At 39.2% G+C, this 16,627-nt stretch overlaps 2 protein-coding genes across 2 annotated transcripts; both read left to right on the forward strand.

Moving 5' to 3' along the window:
* Positions 1-14,369: 14,369 nt before the first annotated feature.
* LOC130980931 (uncharacterized) lies at positions 14,370-15,176 on the forward strand. Its single transcript, XM_057904572.1, has one exon. The coding sequence runs from the start codon at positions 14,370-14,372 to the stop codon at positions 15,174-15,176; it is 807 nt and encodes a 268-aa protein (XP_057760555.1).
* Positions 15,177-15,796: 620 nt separating this feature from the next.
* Positions 15,797-16,216, forward strand: LOC130980932 (uncharacterized mitochondrial protein AtMg00860-like). The gene has a single exon (XM_057904573.1). It carries the CDS (start codon positions 15,797-15,799, stop codon positions 16,214-16,216), a length of 420 nt encoding a protein of 139 aa, XP_057760556.1.
* Positions 16,217-16,627: the final 411 nt, after the last annotated feature.

The raw sequence follows: 16,627 nt of genomic DNA on the forward strand, positions 1-16,627 counted from the left end.
ACTCAATTTTTGAGGTGGAAAGAACTTTGCCAAGAAGGCATTGACTAGCTTTTCCCATGAGTCCAGGCTTTCTTTAGGTTGTGAGTCCAACCATGTCCTAGCTCTGTCTCTTACAGCAAAAGGGAATAGCATAAGTCTGTAGACCTCAGGGTCTACCCCATTAGTCTTGACAGTGTCACAGATTTGCAAGAACTCAGCCAAAAACTGATGAGGATCTTCCAATGGAAGTCCATGGAACTTGCAATTCTGTTGCATTAGAGAAACTAATTGAGGCTTAAGCTCAAAGTTGTTTGCTCCAATGGCAGGGATAGAGATGCTTCTCCCATAGAAGTCGGGAGTAGGTGCAGTAAAGTCACCAAGCACCTTCCTTGCATTGTTTGCATTGTTGTTGTTTTCGGCTGCCATGTCTTCTTCTTCCTTGAAGATTTCTGTTAGGTCCTCTGTAGAGAATTGTGCCTTAGCTTCTCTTAGCTTTCGCTTCAAGGTCCTTTCAGGTTCAGGGTCAGCTTCAACAAGAATGCTTTTGTCTCTGCTCCTGCTCATATGAAAGAGAAGAGAACAAGAAAATGTGGAATCCTCTATGTCACAGTATAGAGATTCCTTGAGGTGTCAGAAGAACAGAAAAATAGAAGAAAGAGGTAGAAGAATTCGAACTTAATCAGATAGAGTTCGAATTGTGCATTGAGAAGGAGTGGTACTCCATAAATAGAAGGATGTGAGAAGAGAGGAGGAGCTTTTTCGAAAATTAAGTTAAAGAATTTGAAAACATTTTGAAAAACACTAATTAATTTTCGAAAATAAGAGTGGGAAAGAAATCAAGTGATTTTTTTTGAAAAAGATTTTGAAATTAGAAATCAAAAAGATTTGATTAAAAACTATTTTGAAAAAGATGTGATTAAAAAGATATGATTGGTTTTAAAAAAAATGTGATTGAGAAGATATTAGTTGAAAAACATTTTTAAAAGATTTGATTTTAAAAATTAATAACTTGGCTATCAAGAAAAGATATGATTCAAACATTAAACCTTTCTCAACAGAAAAGGCAACAGACTTGAAATGTTGAATCAAATCATTAATTGATAGCAAGTATCTTTGAAAAAGGAAAGAAATTGATTTTGAAGACATTTGATTGATTTGAAAAAGATTTGATTTTGAAAAACCTTGAAATCTTGAAAAAAAATTGATTTGAAAACAAAATCCTCCCCCTTGTGCCATCCTGGCGTTAAACGCCCAGAATGGTGCACATTCTGGCGTTTAACGCCCAATGCACTACCTTTTTGGGCGTTAAACGCCCAACCAGGCACCCTGGCTGGCGTTTAAACGCCAGTCTGTCGTTCTTCACTGGGCGTTTTGAACGCCCAGCTTTTTCTGTGTAATTCCTCTGCTGCATGTTCTGAATCTTCAGTTCCCTGTACTATTGACTTGAAAATAGAACCAAGATCAAATAAACAATGCATTGCAAGACACCAAACTTAAAATTAGACACTAGACTTAAACAAGAAACATAAAATATTTTTGGTTTTTATGATTTTGAAATTTTTTTTTTGTGCTTTTTTTTTCGAAAATTATATGAAAATAGAAAATAAAAGTTTCAGAATTCTTAATTTGGATTCCAGGAATCATTGCAATGCTAGTCTAAGACTCCGGTCCAGGAATTAGACATGGCTTCACAGCCAGCCAAGCTTTCAGAGAAAGCTTCGGTCCAAAACACTAGACATGGCCAATGGCCAGCCAAGCCTTAGCAGATCATTGCTCCAATAGCAAGATTGATAGAGATCAACAAGCTCTTGTGATGATTAGTTGAAACCTCGGTCCAATAAGATTAGACATGGCTTCTCAGCCAGCCAGATTTCAACAGATCATCATAAAACACTAGAATTCATTCTTAAGAACTCTGAAGAAAAATACCTAATCTAAGCAACAAGATGAACCGTCAGTTGTCCATACACAAAACAATCCCCGGCAACGGCGCCAAAAACTTGGTGTGCAAAATTGTGATCACTACTTTTCACAACTCAAATAATCCATAGTAATGGCCCCAAGAACTTGGTGCTCAATACCATGGCATAAACACAACTTTGCACAACTAACCAGCAAGTGCACTGGGTCGTCCAAGTAATAAACCTTACGCGAGTAAGGGTCGATCCCACGGAGATTGTTGGTATGAAGCAAGCTATGGTCACCTTGTAAATCTTAGTCAGGCAGACTCAAATGGGTATAGTGATATACGAATAAAGCATAAAGATAAAGATAGATGTACTTATGTAATTCATTGGTAGGAACTTCAGATAAGCGTATGAAGATGCCTTCCCTTCCGTCTCTCTGCTTTCCTACTGTCTTCATCCAATCCTTCTTACTCCTTTCCATGGCAAGCTTATGCAAGGGTTTCACCGTTGTCAGTGGCTACCTCCCATCCTCTCAGTGAAAACGTTCCTATGCTCTGTCACAGCATAGGCTAATCAGCTGTCGGTTCTCGGTCAGGCCGGAATAGAATCCAGTGATTCTTTTGCGTCTGTCACTAACGCCCCGCCTGCTAGGAGTTTGAAGCACGTCACAGTCATTCAATCATTGAATCCTACTCAGAATACCACAGACAAGGTTAGACCTTCCGGATTCTCTTGAATGCCGCCATCAGTTCTAGCCTATACCACGAAGACTCTGATCTCACGGAATGGCTGGCTCGTTTGTCAGGCGAGCACTCGGTTGTCAGGCGATCAACCATGCATCGTGTATCAGGAATCCAAGAGATATTCACCCAATCTAAGGTAGAACGGAGGTGGTTGTCAGTCACACGTTCATAGGTGAGAATGATGATGAGTGTCACGGATCATCACATTCATCAAGTTGAAGAACAAGTGATATCTTGGACAAAGAACAAGCGAAATTGAATAGAAGAACAATAGTAATTGCATTAATACTCGAGGTACATCAGAGCTCCACACCTTAATCTATGGTGTGTAGAAACTCCACCGTTGAAAATACATAAGAACAAGGTCTAGGCATGGCCGAATGGCCAGCCTCCCAATGATCTAAGATAGCATAAAATGAAGATAGCTACCCCCGATATCTCAATACAATAGTAAAAGGTCCTACTTATAGAAAACTAGTAGCCTAGGGTGTACAGAGATGAGTAAATGACATAAAATTCCACTTCTGGGCCCACTTGGTGTGTGCTTGGGCTGAGCAATGAAGCAATTTCGTGTAGAGACTCTTCTTGGAGTTAAACGCCAGCTTTTATGCCAGTTTGGGCGTTTAACTCCCATTTAGGTGCCAGTTCCGGCGTTTAACGCTGGAATTCCTGAGGGTGACTTTGAACGCCGGTTTGGGCCATCAAATCTTGGGCAAAGTATAGACTATCATATATTGCTGGAAAGCCCAGGATGTCTACTTTTTAACGCCGTTGAGAGCGCGCCAATTGGGCTTCTGTAGCTCCAGAAAATCCACTTCGAGTGCAGGGAGGTCAGAATCCAACAGCATCTGCAGTCCTTTTCAGTCTCTGGATCAGATTTTTGCTCAGGTCCCTCAATTTCAGCCAGAAAATACCTGAAATCATAGAAAAACACACAAACTCATAGTAAAGTCCAGAAAAGTGAATTTTAACTAAAAACTAATAAAAATATACTAAAAACTAACTAGATCATACTAAAAACATACTAAAAACAATGCCAAAAAGCGTACAAATTATCCGCTCATCACATACCATTCTGACGTTTAAACGCCAAAGTGGTGTACGTTCTGGGCATTCAACGCCCATGTGTAGCATGTTTCTGGCGTTGAATGCCAGTTCCATGCTTGTTACTGGCGTTCAGCGCCAGCTTTCCTCAAGGCATATTCCTGGCGTTCAAATGCCAGGATGTTGCTTGTTTCTGGCGTTCAGCGACAGATCCATGCTCTATTCTGGCGTTGAACACCAGCCAGATGCTCCTTACTGGCGTTTAAATGCCAGTAAGTCCTTCCTCCAAGGTGTGATTTTTCTTCTGCTGTTTTTGATTCTGTTTTTAATTTTAATATTTTTTTTTTCGTGACTCCACGTGATCATGAACCTACTAAAACACAGAATAACAAATAAATAAAAATAAAATTAGATAAATAAAAATTGGGTTGCCTCCCAACAAGCGCTTCTTTAATGTCAATAGCTTGACAGTGGGCTCTTATGGAGCCTCACAGGTGATCAGGTCAATGTTGTATAGTCCCAACACCAAACTTAGAGTTTGGTTGTGGCCTCCCAACACTAAACTTAGAGTTTGATTATGGGGGCTCTGTTCGACTCTGTATTGAGAGAAGCTCTGCATGCTTACTCTCTCTTGTTACAGAAGGATAGCCGTGTGCCTTAAACACAAGGTAGTCCCCATTCAATTGAAGGACTAATTCTCCTCTGTTAACATCTATCACAGCTTCTGCTGTTGCTAGGAAAGGTCTTCCAAGGATGATGCATTCATCCTCCTCCTTCCTAGTGTCTAAGATTATAAAATCAGCAGGAATGTAAAGGCCTTTAACCTTTACCAACACGTCTTCTACTAGTCCATAAGCTTGTCTTACTGACTTGTCTGCCAATTGTAATGAGAATAAGGCAGGATGTACCTCAATGATCCCCAGTTTCTCCATTACAGAGAGTGGCATAAGGTTTATGCCTGACCCTAGATCACACAGAGCCTTGTTAAAGGTTATGGTGCCTATGGTACAGGGTATTAAGAATTTGCCAGGATCTTGTCTCTTTTGAGGTAATATTTGCTGAACCCATGTATCTAGTTCACTAATGAGCAAGGAAGGTTCACCTTTCCAAGTCTCATTACCAAACAACTTGGCATTCAGCTTCATGATAGCTCCTAAATATTGAGCAACTTGCTCTCCAGTTACATCTTCATCCTCTTCAGAGGAAGAATAGTCTTCAGAGCTCATGAATGGCAGAAAAAGGTTTAATAGAATCTATATGGTCTCTATATGAGCCTTAGATTCCTTTAGGTCCTCAATAGGGGACTCCTTCTTGCTCAGAGGACATCCCAGGAGGTCTTCCTCACTAGGATTTTTGTCTTTCTCCTCCCTTGTGCATTCGGCCATATTGATTACATCAATGGCCTTGCACTCTCCTTTTAGATTCTCTTCTGTATTGCTTGGGAGAATACTGGGAGGAGTTTCAATGACTTTCTTACTCAGCTGGCCCACTTGTGCCTCCAAATTTCTGATGGAGGACCTTGTTTCACTCATGAAACTTAAAGTGGCTTTAGACAGATCAGAGACTAAATTTGCTAAATTAGAGGGGCTCTGCTCAGAATTCTCTGTCTGTTGCTGAGAAGATGATGGAAAAGGCTTGTTATTGCTTAGCTTGTTTCTTCCACCATTATTAAAGCCTTGTTGAGGCTTTTGGATGATTTCTCCATGATGAATTATAGGTGTTCCCATAAGGTTCACCCATGTAATTTACCTTTGCTATTGCAGGGTTCTCAGGATCATAAGCTTCTTCAGAAGCTACCTTTTTAGTACTGTTGGATGCATTTTTCCATCCATTCAGACTTTGAGAGATCATGTTGACTTGTTGAGTCAACACTTTGTTCTAAGCCAATATGGCATTCAGAGCATCAATTTCAAGAACTCCCTTCCTCTGAGTCATCCCATTATTCACGGAATTCCTCTCAGAAGTGTACATGAATTGGTTATTTGCAACCATGTCAATAAGTTCTTGAGCTTCTATAGGCGTTTTCTTTAAATGAATGGATCCACCTGCAAAATGGTCCAATGACATTTTGGAAAACTTAGATAGACCATAATAGAATATATCTAATATTGGCCATTCTGAAAACATGTCAGAAGGACACTTTTTGGTCATCTGCTTGTATCTTTCCCAAGCTTTATAGAGGGATTCACCATCTTTTTGCTTGAAGGTCTGAACATCCACTCTAAGCTTGCTCAACTTTTGAGGAGGAAAGAATTTATCCAAGAAGGTTGTGACTAGCTTATCCCAGGAGTCCAGGCTATCTTTAGGTTGTGAGTCCAACCATGTTCTAGCTCTGTCTCTTACAACAAAAGGGAAAAGCATGAGCCTGTAGACTTCAGGATCTACTCCATTCGTCTTAACAGTCTCACAAATCTGCAAGAACTCAGTTAAAAACTGATAAGGATCTTCAGATGGAAGTCCATGAAACTTGCAGTTCTGTTGCATTAAAGCAACTAATTAAGGTTTCAGCTCAAAATTGTTTGCTCCAATGGCAGGAATTGAGATGCTTCTTCCATCAAACTTAGACGTGGGTTTAGTAAAATCACCAAGCATCCTCCTTGCATTATTGTTGTTGGGTTCGGCTGCCATCTCCTTCTCTTGTTCAAAAATTTTAGAAAGGTTGCCTTTGGATTGCTCTAATTTAGCTTTTCTTAGTTTTCTCTTCAGAGTCCTTTCAGGTTCAGGATCAGCTTCAACAAGAGTGTCTTTTTCCTTATTCCTGCTCATATGAAAGAGAAGAGAAAAAGAAAAGGAAGAGGAATCCTCTATATCTCAGTAAAGAGGATCCTTATTGTTAGTAGAAGAAGAAAGGAATAAAAGTGGAGAATCCAATCACAAGGGTGAGGATAGAGGCAGTGAAATGAGATGAAGAGAGGTGAAGAGAAGTGTTAGTAAATAAATAAATAAATAGAAGAAGAGAAGAGAGGGAGAATTCAAAAATAATTTTGAAAAAGTAGTTAATGATTTTCGAAAATTAAAGATAAGAAATAATTAAAATTAAGATTTAAACAATTAAAAAGAATTTTTGAAAAAGAGATGAGATATTTTCGAAAATTTGAGAGGGAGAAGTAGTTAGGTGGTTTTGAAAAAGATAAGAAACAAACAAAAAGTCAAATAGTTAGTTGAAAAAGATATTAAAATTAAATTTGAAAAGATAAGAAGATAAGAAGTTAGATAAGATATTTTGAAATCAAATTTTTGAAAAAGATATGATGAAAATATAAGATAAGAAGATATGATAAAAAGATAGGATTGAAAAAGATTTAATTTTTTTAAAATTAAAATTAATTACTTGACTAACAAGAAACTAAAAGATATGATTCTAGAATTTAAAGATTGAACCTTTCTTAACAAGAAAGTAACAAACTTCAAATTTTTTGAATCAATCACATTAATTGTTAGTGTAATTTCGAAAATTTGAAATAAAATTAAGAAAGAGATTTTGAAAATAATTTTAAAATTTTCGAAATTAATAAGATAAAAATGAAAAATATTTGATTTTTTGAAAAAAAAATTTTGAAAAGATAGGATTTTTAAAATTGAAAATTTGATTTGACTTATGAGAAACAACTAATTTTAAAAATTTTTGACTAAGTCAACACAAATTTTCGAAAATTAGGAGAGAAATAAGGAAAAGATAATTTTTTTATTTTTGAATTTTTAATGAGGAGAGAGAAAAACACAAATATGACCCAAAACATGAAAATTTTGGATCAAAACACTTAATGCATGCAAGAACACTATGAATGTCAAGATGAACACCAAGAACACTTTGAAGATCATGATGAACATCAAGAACATATTTTTGAAAAATTTTTTATGCAAAGAAAACATGCAAGACACCAAACTTAGAAATCTTTAATGCATGGACACTATGAATGCAAAAATGCATATGAAAAATAACATACAACACAAAACAAGAAAACATCAAGATCAAACAAGAAGACTTGTCAAGAACAACTTGAAGATCATGAAGAACACCATGAATGCATGAATTTTTGAAAAATGCAAGAAAATTTTTTAAAGCATGCAATTGACACCAAACTTAAAAATTGACTCAAGACTCAAACAAGAAACACAAAATATTTTTGGTTTTTATGATTTTATGATTTTTTTTTTGTATTTTTATTATTTTTTTGAAAATTATATTTTTGAAAAACGAAAATAAAGAAAAAAATTTTGAAAGATTTTTGAAAATTTTTTTGAGAGGAAAGTAAAAAGAAAATTACCTAATCTGAGCAACAAGATGAACCGTCAATTGTCCATACTCGAACAATCCCCGGCAACGGCACCAAAAACTTGGTGTTGTTGCCGGATCAGAAAATCTTGGCGCTGTTGTTGCACGTAATTGTAATTCAAACAATCCCCGGCAACGGCGCCAAAAACTTGGTGCACGAAATTGTGATCATCAACAATGGCTCCAAAAACTTGGTGCTCTCAAACGTGAATCACACTTTGTCACAACTCCACACAACTAACCAGCAAGTGTACTGGGTCGTCTAAGTAATACCTTACGTGAGTAAGGGTCGATCCCACAGAGATTGTTGGTATGAAGCAAGCTATGGTCACCTTGTAAATCTCAGTCAGGCGGATTCAAATTGATAGTGATTTTCGGAAAATATAAAGAGATACTTAATTAAATAATAAAGGATAGAAATACTTATGTAAATTCATTGGTGGGAATTTCAGATAGGTGTATGGAGGTGATGTGTTCCTTCTGAATCTCTGCTTTCTTACTGCTTTTATCCTATTTTTATCACTCCCTTCTATGGCAAGCTGTATGTAGGGCATCACCGTTGTCAATGGCTACATCCCATCCTCTCAGTGAAAATGGTCCAAATGCTCTGTCACAGCACGGCTAATCATCTGTCGGTTCTCGATCATGTTGGAATAGAATCCCTTGATTCTTTTGCGTTTGTCATCACGCCCAGCAATCACGAGTTTGAAGCTCGTCACAGTCATTCAATTTCGGAATTCTACTCAGAATACCACAGACAAGGTTAGACTTTCCGGATTCCCATGAATGCTGCCATCAATTCTAGCTTATACCACGAAGATTCTGATTAAGGAATCCAAGAGATATGCACCCGGTCTAAGGTAGAATGGAAGTGGTTGTCAGTCACGCGTTCGTAGGTGAGAATGATGATGAGTGTCAAAGATCATCACATTCATCATGTTGAAGTGCAACGAATATCTTAGAATAGGAACAAGTCGAATTGAATAGAAAATAGTAATTGCATTGAAACTTGAGGTACAGCAGAGCTCCACACCCTTAATCTATGGTGTGCAGAAACTCCACCGTTGAAAATATATAAGTGGTGAAGGTCCAGGCATGGCCGAGAGGCCAGCCCCCAAAACATGATCACAGGACCAAAAATACAATCCAGGATATCTAATAAACTAGTAAAAAGTTCTATTTATACTAAACTAGCTACTAGGGTTTACAAAGGTAAGTAATTGATGCATAAATTCACTTCCGGGGCCCACTTGGTGTGTGCTTGGGCTGAGCTTGATCTATCCATGAGATGAGGCTTCTCTTGGAGTTGAACGCCAAGTTGTAACGTGTTTTGGGCGTTCAACTCTGGTTCGTGACGTGTTTCTGGCGTTTGACTCCAGAATGCAGCATGAAATTGGCATTGAGCACCATTTTACGTCGTCAAATCTCAAATAAAGTATGGACTATTATATATTGCTGAAAAGCTCTGGATGTCTACTTTCCAACTCCATTGAGAGCGCGTCATTTGGAGTTCTGTAGCTCCAGAAAATCCATTTCGAGTGCAGGGAGGTCAGATTCCAACAGTATCAGCAGTCCTTTGTCAGCCTCCTATCTGAGTTTTGCTCAGGTCCCTCAATTTCAGCCAGAAAATACCTGAAATCATAGAAAAACACACAAACTCATAGTAAAGTCCAGAAATGTGAATTTAGCATAAAAACTAATGAAAACATCCTTAAAAGTAACTAGATCATACTAAAAACTACCTAAAAACAATGCCAAAAAGCGTATAAATTATCCGCTCATCAAGCTCTCCATGCTCATTCTTTACTGTAGTGACTCCCAACTTCTTGGGCACCACTTGTACTGGGCTCACCCATTCACTGTCTGAAATGGGGTAGATAATATCTGCCTCTAGTAGTCTGGTCACTTCCTTCTTGACAACCTCTAAGATAGTGGGGTTTAGTCTTCTCTGGGGTTGACGAACGGGTCTTGCTCCTTCTTCTAAAAAGATTCTGTGCTCACAGACTTGAGGATTGATGCCTACTATGTCTGCTAAACTCCACCCAATTGCTTTCTTGTGCTTCCCCAGCACACTAAGTAACTGCTCTTCCTGTTCAGGAGTGAGGTCCCGTGCAATGATAACTGGAAACTTCTGTTAGTCCTCGAGGTAAGCATATTTGAGGTGTGGAGGGAGAGGTTTCAACTCTGACTTCTGTTCATGGTCAGACTCTGAATTATCTAGAGCTGGTGGCAGTTGTGGAGTACTTTCATTGCCCTCTGGGAATGTCCCCACACTTGGACCTTGTCCTATGTACTTCTCTTCAAACTCCTCTAGGTGAACTTCAGCTACGGTTTCATCTATGATGTCACACCGGAGGATAAAGTGATCTTCTGGAGGGTACTTCATAACTCCATTCAGATTGAAGCTTACTACTCGGCCGTCTATTTCAAAAGAGTATGTTCCTGAAAAAGCATCTAATTTGAACTTCGAGGTCTTCAAGAAAGGTCTTCTGAGTAGGATTGATGATGGCTTCTCTGAGTCATGTTGGGGCATCTCCAGGATGTAAAAATCAATGGGGAAAGTGAGACCTTTAATGCCCACTAATACATCTTTAGCAACTCAAGCCACTGTAATAATACTTTTATCTGCTAACACAAAACGAGTTGCCGACCTTTTTAAGGGAAGGAGCCTCAAAACATCATATATAGATAAAGGCATTATACTAACACATGCTCCTAAATCACACATGCAGTCAGAAAATATCACACCTTCAATGGTACAATTAACCATGCATGGACCTGGATCACTACATTTTCAGGTATATTTCCCATTAAAGCAGATATAGAACTTCCTAAAGGAATAGTTCCTAATTCATTAATTTTGTCTTTATGTATGCACAAATCTTTTAGAAACTTTGCATATTTAGGTACCTATTGAATGACATCAAAAAGGGGAACAGTTACCTCAACCTTTTTGAAAATTTCTACCATTTTGGGATCAGGTTCCAACTGCTTCCTGGGCTTCCTTGCAAGTTGTGGAAATGGAATAGGAATGGCGTCCTCTATAGTGTTTGTGCCCTTTGGTGCTTCTTCCTGTGATTTGGCGTCTTCTTCCTCAGCCATGTCCTATATATCCTTTTCTTCCTCAATATCTTCTAATTCCACTACCACTTTAGCTGAGGCGTGTTCTGGTGGGTTTGGCTTCTCCTGATTCCTTTCTTGCAATGTGGTTCCAAACCTTAGAGTGATGGCATTAATACCACCCTTTGAGTTGGGTAATGGTTGAGAGGGGAGTCCACCAGAGCTTGAGGACTGGTTATTGGAGTTGGTCAATGATCCAACTTGTGAGACAAGGGTTTGTAAAGTAGAAGTCAAAACATTCAGAGTTGCATTAAAATTATTTTTCATGGCCTGTTGTCTCTGATCAATAGATTGTAGTAACTCATCATTAGGAGATGAAGAGGGGTAAGTGATCTGAGAGGTCTACTGAGATGCTTGAGGCTATCTTAAATGAGGTGCTCTGTAAGACTGATTCTAATTCTGCTACCTGAAGTTGTTATTGTTATTCCACCTCTGATTTCCATTATTATCTCTGCCTCCTCTGTTATAATTGTCCCTCCAACCCTGGTTAGAATTATCTCTCTAGCCTTGGTTAGAGTTATCCTGCCATCCTTGGTTATAGTTGCCACCTTGATTGTACCCTTGATTGGGGCGGTCATGAAAGTTATGAGTGGCTGCTACAGTGTTATCTTCTGGTTGGAGTTGCGGACATTCATCGGTATAGTGACTGTAATCTGCACAGATTTCGCATACTCTTTGTGGAACCAACTGCTGACTGTGCTGTGGTGGAGAAGGCTGAACTTGCTGAGGCTGTTGTTGATTCAGTTGCATCTGCTTCAGCAAGTTAGTCATTTCACATAAGCTCTGAGCTATAGCAGCAGTCTCTTTACTAGTGGATACCTCTGCAACAGCTCTTGACCGACTTTGTCTCTGCCTGTGATTCCTAGTAGAGTCAGCTAAGTCACTGATCAATTGCCATGCTTCGTCCGTAGTCTTGTACTTTTTCATAGAACCATTGCTAGCACCTTCCAATGTGGTCCTATCTTGAGATTTCAAACCCTGTGTAAAGTAGCCGAGCAACACTATCTTGTCAATCATATGATGGGGGCATGCGTCTCAAAGATTATTGAAGCGTTCTAAGTATTCATAGAGGGTCTCAGATTCATCCTGAACGATCATAGACATGTCCTTCCTCAGCTTATCGGCAACTTCAGCTGGAAAGAATTTATCTAGAAACTCTCTCCTAAGTGTATCCCAGTTGGAAACAGTTGCTCCGGGTTGAGTGTAGTACCACTCTCTTGCCTTTCCCTCCAGAGAAAACGGGAAGGCTTTCAACAGAATAGAGATTTCATCAGTGCCATTACGCTTAACAGTAGAACAAGCAGTCTGGAAATCCCTAAGATGCTTGATAGGCTCTTGAGCAGGTAAGCCATGAAACTTGGGCATCAAGTTGAGTAGTGAAGACTTTATTTCAAAATTTACAGCTACTGCTGGGTGGTGTGCCTGGAATGGTTAGAGCGTAAAATCAGGGGCTCCTTCCTCCTGGATAGTGACTCTTCTGGGCGCTGCCATGTCACCTGCACGTAAATGAACTGGATCAGTAGAGAGGGAGCTTGTTTCTTCCTTAGATGACGGTTCAGGTTTGTCCTCAAAGAGGAGTCGCCGACGCCGAGCTTGCCTTATACGTTAAAGAGTTCTTTCAATCTCAGGGTCAAATACTGGCAAGCTTGGATCAGGAAGTGAACGCGTCATTTAACGAAAGAAACATACAGCTCATAGTGACAGAATGAAAAGAAAAATTGCAATTAAAATAAATACCAATTAATAAATTAACACACTGTTGCAACTCCCCGACAACGGCGCCAAAAAATTGACGTGGCAGAAATTGGCGGGTTAAGAAATTATTAATAGAAATGCGTTGCAAGTACAGTCCTTAACCAACCGAAAATCCGCTTATCAATTTAGAAGGGTTGTCACAAAATTTAAATTAAAATACTGTGAGTATAAGTTCCAAGTCGTCTCCCAACGAGTTGCAGAGAGATGTGCTATTTTATCAATCAGATGTTTGCAAAAATGGTTGAGTTGAATAACAGGAAACTAAAATAGAGAATTTAATTAATTATAAATAAAAGCCTTGACTGGGAGTAGATTAGTTGGAAGCCCTATTCTTGTTGAAGTACTCTTAAGATTAATTAATAATTGAAGATTGCTTTGTTTAGTTACCCCTTACTAGGTAAGGGAGAGTCAAACAAGTTGGATTGCTATTTCTATTCACAAGTCTCAATCCGCTCATTGAAAAGGATTTGTGTCAGTGACTAGAGGACATTCCAACAATGAGCCCAATTACAATTTCTCCTTTAAGTACCCTAATTCAAGGGTTCCTTTCAATCAACTCCCCATCAAATAAGGGAACTACTCGCTCATTGTGAACATAGAACTCATAACATAAGAAAGGGAATTAAAAAGAGACATGATAAATAATAATGAAAAGGATTAATTAAAAATAAAAATAATCTATATTAATAACTTGCAAAAATAAGCCAATGTCAACTCTAGGGGAATTAAGAACATGGAAGAATAAGTAAAAAGCAAATAGCAAAGTATAATGACTAGTACCGGAGGTGGCCTCTTCTCAAAAGCTAAAAAGCAAAGTCTTCCAAAAATCCTAATTATAAATGTCAAGTGATTGAAAATACCTAGGGGAGGAGTAAATCCAGATCTAAAACTAAAAATTGTGTAGAATGAATTGTGTCCTTCGTTTCTGCATGTTCCCTGACTCTAATCTATAATTCCAGGCCGAAAATTGGGTTGAAATCCGGCCCCGAAACTCTGCCAGCAACTTCTGAAATTCTGCAGATCACGCACGTCACGCGGACGCGTCATTCACGCAGACGCGTCATTCGGCGTTTTACTTTCCCATGCGGGCACGTCGTCCATGCCTCCGCGTCGCTTCTGCTTTTCCAATCCGTGCGTCCGCGTCACTCATGCGGGCACGTCACTGCGAATTCCTCTCTTCCGCGCGGTCGCATCGCTGACGCGTACGCGTCACTTCTCGCTGGTCATCTCCTCAATTTCTTGTATTCCTTCCATTTTTGCAAGCTTCCTTCCCAATCTCTCACTCATTCATGCCCTATAAAGTCTGAAACACTTAACACATAGATCACGGCATCGAATGGAATAAAAGGGGATTAAAATACCTATTTAAAGGTCTCCAGGAAGTAAGCTTTCAATCATGTAATAATTTTAGGAAGGAAATATAAATGCATGCTAATTATATGAATAAGTGGGTAAAGACCATGATAAAACCACACAATTAAACACATTGTAAACCATAAAATAGTGGTTTATCAGCTGCTCTATGCTAAGTTCTTAAAGGAACTCATGACACGGAAGAGAAACTGGGGTGAGAAAGAAACCGTGGTACTCACTAAAGAGTGTAGTGCTATAATACAAAAGAAGCTCCCACAGAAATTGAAAGACCTTGGGAGCTTCCCATTGCCTTGTGTCATTGGGGATATGAACATTAAGAAGGCACTATGCGATCTAGGAGCAAGCATAAACCTCATGTCTTTGGCTATGATGAAAGGAATGAGAATAGAAGAGGCTAAACCAACAAGAATGGCACTTCAATTGGCTGACAGAACCTTTAAATTTCCTCATGGTGTGGTGGAAAATCTATTGGTGAAAGTGGAGAAGTTCATCTTCCCAGCCGATTTCATTGTGCTTGACATGGAGGAAGAAGCCAACACATCCATCATCCTAGGAAGGCCATTCCTAGCTACTGCTGGAGCCATAATTGATGTTGAAAAAGGTGAGTTAGTCTTGAGGTTACATGAAGAGAAGATGGTCTTCAGTGTTTTCAAGGCAAGGAGCAACCCCAAAGAATCCATTGGTGAATGCATGATGGTGGACACAATTGAGACCCAAGTTCAAGGAGTCCTAGAGGAAGAACTATGTGAAGAAACCCAAGAGCAAGATCAACAAGTCCCATGTGGTGAGCCATCACTAGAGGCTATGAAAGAACAAATCATGCTTGACAAGACAAAGAAATTGGAAATAGAGGCACCAAAGTTGGAGCTAAAAGCTCTACCCTCAAACTTGAAGTATGCCTACTTGGATGATAGCAACACATACCCAGTGATCATAAATTCAAGCTTGAATGAACAACAAGAAAAAGAGCTAATCTAGGTGTTGAAGCAACATAAGGATGCCATGGGATGGACACTTGCTGATCTAAAAGGAATTTTCCCTTCAATGTGCATGCATAAAATCCTACTTGAGGAAGGTGCAAAGCCCTCAAGACAACAGCAGAGAAGGATAAATCCAACAATGAATGAAGTAGTCCAAAAAAAGGTGTTGAAACTATGGCAAGCACGGGTGATTTACCCCATCTCAGACAGCCCTTGGATGAGCCCTGTCCAAGTAGTTCCTAAGAAGGGAGGGATCACTGTTGTGCCCAATGAGAAGAATGAGTTGATACCAACAAGAACAGTGACTGGATGGCGCATGTGCATTGATTATAGAAAGCTTAACGAAGCCACCAAAAAGGATTATTTCCCCTACCTTTCATGGACCAAATGCTAGAAAGACTTGCAGAACATGAGTACTACTGCTTCTTGGGTGGTTATTCTGGCTACAATCAGATTGTAATCGATCCCAAAGACCAAGAGAAGACTTCCTTTACTTGTCCTTATAGTGTTTTTTCTTATAGGAGAATGCCCTTTGGATTGTGCAATGCACCTGCAACATTCCAAAGGTGCATTCTCTCCATATTTTCAAACATGATTGAAAGGTTCATAGAAGTATTCATGGATGACTTCTTTGTGCTCGGTGATTCATATTCTAAGTGCATACACCACCTTGCTCTAGTGCTGAGGAGATGTCAAGAAACCAACCTGGTTTTAAACTGGAAAAAGTGCCATTTCATGGTCACTGAAGGGGTGGTTCTTGGACATAAAGTCTCCAAAATGCGCATTGAGGTGGACAAAGCTAAGGTGGAGGTAATTGAGAAATTACCCCGACCTTGCAATGTTAAGGCAGTTAGAAGTTTTTTAGGGCATGCTGGTTTTTATAGAAGATTTATCAAAGATTTCTCAAAAATTGCTAAGCCCTTAAGTAATCTGCTTGCATCTGGCACACCTTTCATATTTGATCAAGAATGCATTATAGCTTTTGAGAACTTGAAAAAGAAGCTTTCCTCAGCACCCATCATTGCCCCACCTGATTGAAACCTACCCCTTGAGCTTGAACACAAGGCCTTTTGGGCACTCAAGCTACTAAACTTTGACAACATTGCTGCTGGGGAGAAAAGGATCTTACAAATGCAAGAATTGGAAGAGCTTAGATATCAAGCATATGAAAATGCAAAAATCTATAAGGAGAAAGCTAAGAAGTGGCATGATCAAAGCATAGCAAGAAGAGAGTTTGTCAAAGGTCAAAAGGTGCTACTATACAACTCAAGACTCAAATTCTTCCCAAGGAAACTCAAGTATAGATGGTCAGGACCTTTTACCATTCTTAAGGTGTCTCCCTATGGTCATGTGGGGCTCATGGAGGACAAAACACATAGAACTTTTGCTGTGAATGGCCATAGACTCAAGCACTACTTGGGAGGTTCTTTGGAGGAGTAGAGAGTGAGC

Source organism: Arachis stenosperma, chromosome 5, assembly GCF_014773155.1.
Source record: "Arachis stenosperma cultivar V10309 chromosome 5, arast.V10309.gnm1.PFL2, whole genome shotgun sequence".
Taxonomy (NCBI): domain Eukaryota; kingdom Viridiplantae; phylum Streptophyta; class Magnoliopsida; order Fabales; family Fabaceae; genus Arachis; species Arachis stenosperma.